This window comes from Vombatus ursinus, unplaced genomic scaffold, assembly GCF_900497805.2.
Source record: "Vombatus ursinus unplaced genomic scaffold, bare-nosed wombat genome assembly UNPS02014167.1, whole genome shotgun sequence".
NCBI lineage: Eukaryota > Metazoa > Chordata > Mammalia > Diprotodontia > Vombatidae > Vombatus > Vombatus ursinus.
This window is the reverse complement of record NW_020953945.1, coordinates 265,247-273,246: the sequence shown is the minus strand read 5'-3', so window position 1 is coordinate 273,246 and position 8,000 is coordinate 265,247. Positions and strand designations below refer to the sequence as shown.

Below are 8,000 nucleotides of genomic sequence, written 5' to 3'. Positions count from 1 at the left end.
TTGAATTGATTTCTTGTTGTTACATATTATTCTTGGCATCTGAACTCATTAGGGGGTTTGTGTTGCCTATTGTGTCTGGCTGGCCCATGGACCTTTCTTCAGACTTGAACTGGGGTCTCTGGACAAGGACTTTGCCTAATGACATTTGTACCTTTGGTGTGGAAATTGGGCTCTGTGAGCCCAGTCCTAGAAAACAAGGGTCAGTAGGGGATCCCTGTGTGCTCCCAGGGGAGACTCCCTTAATTATGCCAGAGGTCTGTCACAAAACACAGGCTCAGAGGTGAAAGATGTTTTAGTTACTTTCCTAGCATAATTCCAAATTGCTTTCTAGAATGGAAAGTTACTTGCTTCTCCGATAATACGTGTGAGTGTACCTGTCTTTCCATAGCTGACATTTACTGTTTCCATTTTTTGTTATCATCAGTTTTCTGAATTGTTTTTTGATTCGCATTTTTATAATTATTTGTGATTTAGAGCAGTCTTTAATCTAGTGAATAGTTTGTAGTTCTTGTTAAGACCTATTTTTGTTTATAGCTTTTGGACTTAAAGATATGTATTAGTCCTCATAAGTCTTGTGCATCAGAGTTAAGCCAAGATTTTTTCTCAACATGTAGCTTTCCTTCTTAACCTACTGGCACTCGTTTTGTTTGTATAAAGCTTTTCCATTTAATATAACTACAGCTATCTCTCTCCTCCGTCCCTTGTATAGTTAAGAACTCTAGCCGTGGCTTTGAGAAATACCTCATCTGGTTCTTTTCTAGTTTTTTTTGTGGTGTGATCTTTAATATTCAACTTGTATCTCTATTTTGAACTTGACTTAAGATGTTGATTTAACCCTAATTTCTACCAAACTGATTTCTGATTTTTCCAGGAGTTTTTGTCAAATAGGTAGTTTTTCTTCAGATACTTATGTTCTTGGATTTCTTGAATATTTGGGTTATTAAGTCTGGGCTTGCTTCTGATTCTTTCTCATTTAATCTGTTCTTGTTACTCAGTTGTTTCAGTCATGTCTAACTCTTCATGACCCCATTTGGGGTTTTCTTGGCAAAGATACTAGAGTGGCTTGCCATTTCCTTCTCCAACTCATTTTATAGATGAGGAAACTGAGGCAAACAGGGTTAAGTAACTTGCCCAGGGTCACACAGCTTGTAAGTGTCTGAGGCCAGATTTGAACTCAGGAAGATGAGTCTTCCTGATTTCAGGCTTGACACTCTCTCTATTTCATCACCTAGCTGCCCTTCTAGTCTCTTCTACTGATCTACTTTTCTATTTTTTAATCAGTATCGAATAGTTTTTTATTTTAACTGTTTTGTTGTAACTTGTTATCTGGAAGAACTAGTTATCCCTTATTCTTTCTTCTGCCTTTTGGCCCCTTGGGACTGTAAACCTTTTGTTCTTCTGAATTAATTTTGTTATGTAGCTCCTTCAAGTTTCCTTTTAGTAGTTTAATATAGCACTAAGTCTGTAAATCAGTTTAGGTAATATTTTCATTTTTATTGTGTTGGTATGACCAGTCAGCAATTGAAGATCCCTCCATTACTGAATTTTTTCTTTTTATGCCTTAGAAATGCTGTTTCTCCAATGTACCTTAGTAGGTCGACTCAGTTATTTTATGCATTTGGTAGTTGTTTTCAATAGGACTTCCTTCCCTTTTATTTCCTCTTAGATTTTGTTACCTCTGTATAGACATGCTATTGAGTTTTGTGGATTTGTTTTGTATCCTGCTCCTTTACTGAAACTCTTAATTGTCTGTACTAATCCCTTTATTGTTTCTCTGGGGTTTCTAAGCAATTGTCATATTATCAGCAAATGGGTGTATTTTTTTCTCCCCTTTGCCACGTGTTTGTGCTTTTCATTGTTTTTGCCTTCACCAAATAGTCATTCATAATTTGATAACTAGAAATAACAGTGTTTCTTTGGCAATTTCTGTACAGATCTTGAGGACTTTCGAAACTATCTGGAAAAGCGTTTTGATTTTGAGCAAGTGACTGTGAAAAAGTTCAGGACTTGGGCAGAAAGACGCCAGTTCAACCGTGAAATGAAGCGTAAGCAGGCAGAATCCGAGAGGCCCATCTTGCCAGCCAACCAGAAACTCATTACTTTGTCTGTGCATGATGCACCTACAAAGAAAGGTTAGTCTTATGTTTTTGAATTTTAAAATTAGCGGAATCTAACCAGGCTGACTGGGATTGGTCAATTTTGTGTCTTAAAATGTAGCTCTGAGGCCTTTCTTAATGGTCCACGTGTGAAATAAACAATTTGTGCATGAAACATTTCCAGTCTAAGTAACATAATACTTGGGTCACTAAAGCTTTACATTCATATGCTAATTTGTTTCTGTAAGACTACTAGCTGACATTTACATAGCATTTTAAGGTTTAAAGATGGTTTTATACACATTTTCATTTGAGGCTTATAAAGTTCAAATACTGTAATTCTTGTTTGACAGCTAGTAAAATGAAGCCCTGGGGATTTCTAGTCATGTCTCATAATGGTCATCTGGCTAAGGAGTGGAAGAGCTGGGTTTGAAACCTGGGTCTCCTGAGATGCAAGGGCTCTTTCCCATTGTCCTCTGCCTCTGGCTTCCTAAATGCTGATTTCTCTTAAATGTTGGCCACATGTCCATTTGTGGGGATGAGGGGGGTTAAATGTCCCGTGTTGTCACATATTTCTTCTTTGTCACAGAGTTTGTTATTAATCCCAATGGGAAGTCAGAAGTCTGCATACTGCACGAATACATGCAGCGAGTCCTCAAGGTTCGCCCTGTTTACACTTTCTTTGAATGTGGTAAGTTTTGTTCCCTCATTTAGGGGCTGTATCTACAGCTGTTCTTTGTTAACTTGGTAGACAGAGTTTGCATATAATACGGGATCTAAGGGAGCTGACCTTAGTGCTGACTCTGCTCTAACCTGTCCTGTACCCACTGCCCCTAGGTAGGATCCTAGGAGTTAGAGATCCTGTAAAGCTGGACTGGACCTTAGAGATGTCTCCTCCAAACACCTGAGACATCGTCAAGGTGGGGGCGGGGTGGGGAGTGACATGCCCAAGGTCACACCCACACCCCCACACACAAACACATACACATGTAGGGTCGGTAGTAGAGGTGATATTTGAACCCTAGATCCTCTGATTCCAAATCTGGTTTTCTTTCCACTGGGCCGTGCTACCTCCTCAGTGATCTCCGGTCAGCCTGTTATCAGTACAAACCCAGTTTGTATTGATTTACACTTGGTGGGTTTTGTAAAAATTTTCTCCTTGTGTCTGTCCTCCTTTGCTGGATTCTAAATTCCTTCGGGAAGAAGAATGCTTTTTTTTCCCCAGTGCTTTTTTGCCTTTTTTTCTAAAAGTACCTTATAAAATGCTATACATAGTAGGCACTCATAAATGTTTGACTTATAATTTAGTGAATTTAAACCCTGCATTGTGTTAGGGGATTTTTTGAATGGTGTTTCATTCAGGCTAAATATTTTAAAGAGAATGTTTTCCATTTTTTAGAGAACCCAAGTGAGCCTTTTGGAGCCTCAGTGACTATTGATGGAGTGACCTATGGGGCTGGAACTGCAAGCAGCAAAAAGCTTGCAAAGAACAAAGCTGGTAACGTGCGCGTTTGTAACTCCCACTGCCCCACTGCCCGTCTGTTTTACTGTCCCCGCCTCTCTCTGTCTGGGGTTGAGGAAGGCAGCAGTCTTGGGTATGGAGAGAGAATGCTGACGCCATTGGATAGCTTAAAAGTGGTAAAATTCCAGTACACTTTGTTTAAGCATTAGAATCAGTCACCAAGCTGTATTTCCACATTTCACGGTGGTTTTTATTGTGCTTTGAAATTTGCTTTGCATTGTTGAGCTTTTGCCCTGATGATGGAGGCAGCCACAGCCTGGTGGATAAAAGAGCTGATCTTGAACCCCTGAAGACCCAAGTTGCCAGCCCCTCTTGAAACATGTTGGCTGTGTAACCCCTGGCCAAAGTCACTTTCCTCCTCAGTGCTGTTAAGCCTTTTTAAATTGCAAATAAGTGCCGGCCTGCATTTGTAGAGGGAGTTCCTTTACCAGTAACATCACAGATCGACTCCCTCTCCCCTCCCTTTCACAGTGTTGCCAAAGTCTGATTTCTAGAGCAGAATTCTGTGGCTCTGCAATTGGAGTAAGTCCCTTTTTGGCTGTTCTCCTGTAATGCAGTCAGAAGAGGACTGATTCTTAATGCTTAACTCTGCCCACCTCATCGTAACTCATTACTTCACTGGGCCCCACTCAGGAGGGGGCGAAAAAGGCACCTGAATACACATACACACCCGTTGGTGCTAACTAAGTGTGATTGAGCCTTTGGGAAGCCCTGCAGGCTTTTCTTGGGAATCATTCCAGCCATTTCCAGGCCACAGAACTGAAACAGCAGCACGTTAATAGAGGGGGCAGGTGGGGCAGGACAGTTGTGCTGATAGCAGTGACAGAAGGCGAGGTGACAGCCTGGTGGGAGGTGGAGACAGAAAAACAGAAGAGTAGGCACGAGAGCTTTTACAAGACAACAGACAAAAAAACCATTTCGTGAAGGCCCCGACAACATTGTGTGCCTCAGTCACCTTTGCAGAGATCATTTGAAGTTCACGAGACCCTGTGTCGTCATCATGAAAGGGCTAAATTGGGCCCAGGACCAATTCACCAAACATTTAAGTGCCTACTATGTACAATGCACTGTGCTGGGTAGGCACTGGGGGCAGGAAGATGAAAACCAAGACAGTCCCTGATCCCAAGGACTTTACAGTCTGCTTCCAAAGCAAGAAAAGTGTATGGTCCTGCTTGAGAAGGTGTCATTCCAGAATAGTTGGCAGATTAAAAGTTTGCCCACTTTGGAATGAAGTGAGCTCAAGTTATGCAAAGAGGGGGACCCCAGTGTTGCAAGGAAAGAGATTGGGTGACTCTGCGGGGTCACAGCTGTTTTTCTTGGCCAGGAGTTTTGTGGGGCCAGCCTGGTTCTTCTTTACATCTGAGTGCCTCAAAGTGGCAGTTTTTGTTCTTTTTAAATTTCAGCATCAAGCAAACTTGGACCAGTTGAAGTAAGAGTAGCCTGGTGTAGTGGAAGGAGTATTGGACCTTAGCTTGAACCTGTGATCTGCCACTCCCTAGCCTCGTGTATGACCTTGGGCAACTCACTTCCCACCTCTAGGCTTTAGCTTTCTTCGTTGTAAGGGGAGAGCAGTGGCCTAGATGATCTCTAAGGTCCCATCCACATCCCAAATTCTGAGCTGATGGTGAAGACCCAGAGCACACAATGCATGAACACTAGAAATGCAGAGGGGTGGAGGAATGGGTCCGTAAGGAAATGGGTGACCAGTGAATTTTAGGTCAAGGATTGAGACCTTTTCCCTCGATGGACGTATGTGCACAGAAGAACAACCTGTTTTCTTGAGTTTTTCATTGTTGGCTTGTTGGTGGGTTAGCCATAGAAGAGCACGTGTCCCAGCATTGAGGCGTTGGCTGCCCCAGTCCTTCAAGCCAGTGAATTTCGAGATCTCTTTCCTCTTATGATAATTAAGAATGAGCACAAACTAAAACGATTACTCTTTTAGCCCGAGCCACACTGGAAATTCTCATCCCTGACTTTGTTAAGCAGACCTCCGACGAGAAACCCAAAGACAGTGAAGAACTGGAGGTAAGCCCGCTCAGCTGACCTTGTCTAGAAATGTTGGCCCTGGCAGAGGCTTTGGTGACCAGCCCTACCTGGTTCGAATGAATTACTAGTGCCTAGACTACAAGACCAGGAGGGACCTGGAGAGATCCCACGAGTCTGTGTCCTCCTTAGACTAAGGGTTGGGATTTTAGTACCCTCTCCTTGGTGTGGAGGACAAGTGGGGCTGGGCCCCACTCATCCCAGTCCCTCAGGATGCCAGCTCCCTTTTCCAGCAGGTTCTGGGGGTTCCAACATTCTTAGGCCCCTTTGTTAGCTCTCTGTCTTTATCTAGGGGAACTTCTGCTCTCACCCCTTAATTCTTTAGTGGACCCCTTCTGCAGGGTCCTAGCAGGGGCACATTGTTTTGTTCTTTCCCTCTGGCCTTAGAGGTACTAAAAATCTCTCAGAAAGCAGAAAGGGCCAGGGATGAGGCATCCAGAAGCGCAAGTTTTGCCTGGCGAGAAGGATGGCCTTGGTGAACGTGGAGAATGCAGGAACTGTGAGGCAGCCTGTGTGCAGGAGGAGGGGGGATTGCGGCTGTTGGACAAAGACCAGAGAAGTCTGAGGAGTCTTGGTCTTGGCCAATTCCTCCAAGGGAGTGTACGAGGAAGCAGTAATGTCTTAGGTGATTACACCGTGTAGAGCACTGGGTGCTAAGAGCTAGGGGCGGAAAGAGAATCGGGAAAATGGACATCCCCCCTCTGGAGGAGCACGTGCCAGCAGAGGAGATTCCAGCCATAAGTCAGGCGGAAACAGCAGTTGGTCATGTGTATATCTTCTCAAATGTGTTTTCTGCTAATAAAATCATAGCAAGCAGATTGTGTCTAGAAACATCTTCTCTGGGTCTGCATGGGCTGTATCTGCTACTGAGTTGGAGGTTTGTGGCCCCTGTAGAAATAGTCTGGTCACATTTCCCCATGGTTTCTGTCCATGAATGATAGTGATGTGGAGAAGGGGGAGAATTGGGTAGTAATTGGTTAGTGATGGTGGTGAAGTTATTTCAACAAACATTTATTAGATGCTCTCTGTGCTAAGCGCTGTGCCAAGCCTTGGAGAAAAAAAGGAGAGGCAAAACCAGGATTTGCTTTCAGGGAAGGGGTGGGAAAACAGTGAGTACCATGAAGGCCTATTTTGGGCCACTTGGAAGTGCCTTCCAAGGAGGGTGTGAGTAGGGGAGGGAACCGGGAGAGGCCCTAACAGATGTTGGGGAGCTTCAGGAGGGAACTGGGCAGGGGCAGATGGCAGAGTGAGCAGAGGGATTCAGTGTCGCGAGATGGGGGTGTTCTCGGAGGCCAGTGTCCCTGAACCTCAGGCAATCTATGTATGAATGTAGAGAGGAATAAAGGAGAAAATAGGAAAGCCAGGGAGGGGCCAGGTAGGAGCAGTACGTGGGGTGCAGGCCTTGGAGTCACGACGGCTTGGGTTCCAATCCTATTTCTTTGAGCTAACTTTAGCATTTTTGTGCTTCAGTTTCCTCATCCTGTAAAATGGGGAAATAATAGCATTGACAGTTGACCAAGATGACAAATAAGAGCACTTTGTGAACCTTAAAGTGTTCCATAAATGTTAGCTATTATGATCCTGTATTTGATCTTAGGGGTAATAGGGAGTCCCTGAAATTTACTTAATAGGGAGTGACATGGTCACAGCTGTGTGAGTAGAAGATGGGCAGGTCGACCAGCAAGCTACCACGTAGTGCAGGTAACAAGGACCCGCCCTGGGGTGGGACCAGTGTCAGGGGGGAAGGGAGTTTATCCAAGAGGTATGTTACGAAAGTAGATTTGACATGCCTTGGCGCCGACTGGATGAGAGGGAGAGGGAGGAATCGATGACAGCGCTGAGGTTTGCCCCTTCACACCTGGAGATATTGTGGTCCCCCAGTGCAGGCTCGTAGGAGCCTTTGGAGCAGTCTCATTCTGTGGATGACACTTTCTGATGTTCAGGCCACGTTTTGCAACCCTCTTCATGGGGTCCTTTTTGTTTGCATTTTTCTCTTTTTAGCTCAAGTTGTAGTGCTTTGTAGCAGGTCTTAGGGAAAATAGATGATGACTTTTAGTAGGGAAGGTTGTCTAGTTATCTGGTTCATCATTGTTTTGAATTTCTGTGATCCATACGAGAGTCTGTTTGTAAATAGAGGTGCTAAATTCAGTTCATCAGATGTTTTAAGTGTAGACCAGGAAGCCTCATTCATGTGGGTGTCCCGTGAGCGCACCCTAATTCTGATTCTCGGCACTCATGGCAACTCTCTAAGACTGCAGAGGAGTCAGAGAGTGTCCTCCTCACTCTAGCGCCGTGTGTGTGTGTGTGTGTGTGTGTGTGTGTGTGTGTGTGTGTGTGTG

The 8,000-nt window shown here is 44.2% G+C and overlaps 1 protein-coding gene across 4 annotated transcripts in view; it reads left to right on the top strand.

Moving 5' to 3' along the window:
- Positions 1-8,000, top strand: part of DGCR8 (DGCR8, microprocessor complex subunit) — a 36,963-nt gene that overhangs the window by 18,845 nt on the left and 10,118 nt on the right. For 3 of the 4 annotated variants that reach the window (XM_027859425.1, XM_027859426.1, XM_027859427.1), the window contains 4 exons: positions 1,935-2,132; positions 2,686-2,787; positions 3,496-3,594; positions 5,561-5,643. In XM_027859425.1, coding sequence (XP_027715226.1) covers positions 1,935-2,132; positions 2,686-2,787; positions 3,496-3,594; positions 5,561-5,643 — 482 coding nt within the window. The remainder of the gene's footprint in view (positions 1-1,934; positions 2,133-2,685; positions 2,788-3,495; positions 3,595-5,560; positions 5,644-8,000) is intronic. The other variant, XM_027859429.1, reaches the window with a different exon arrangement.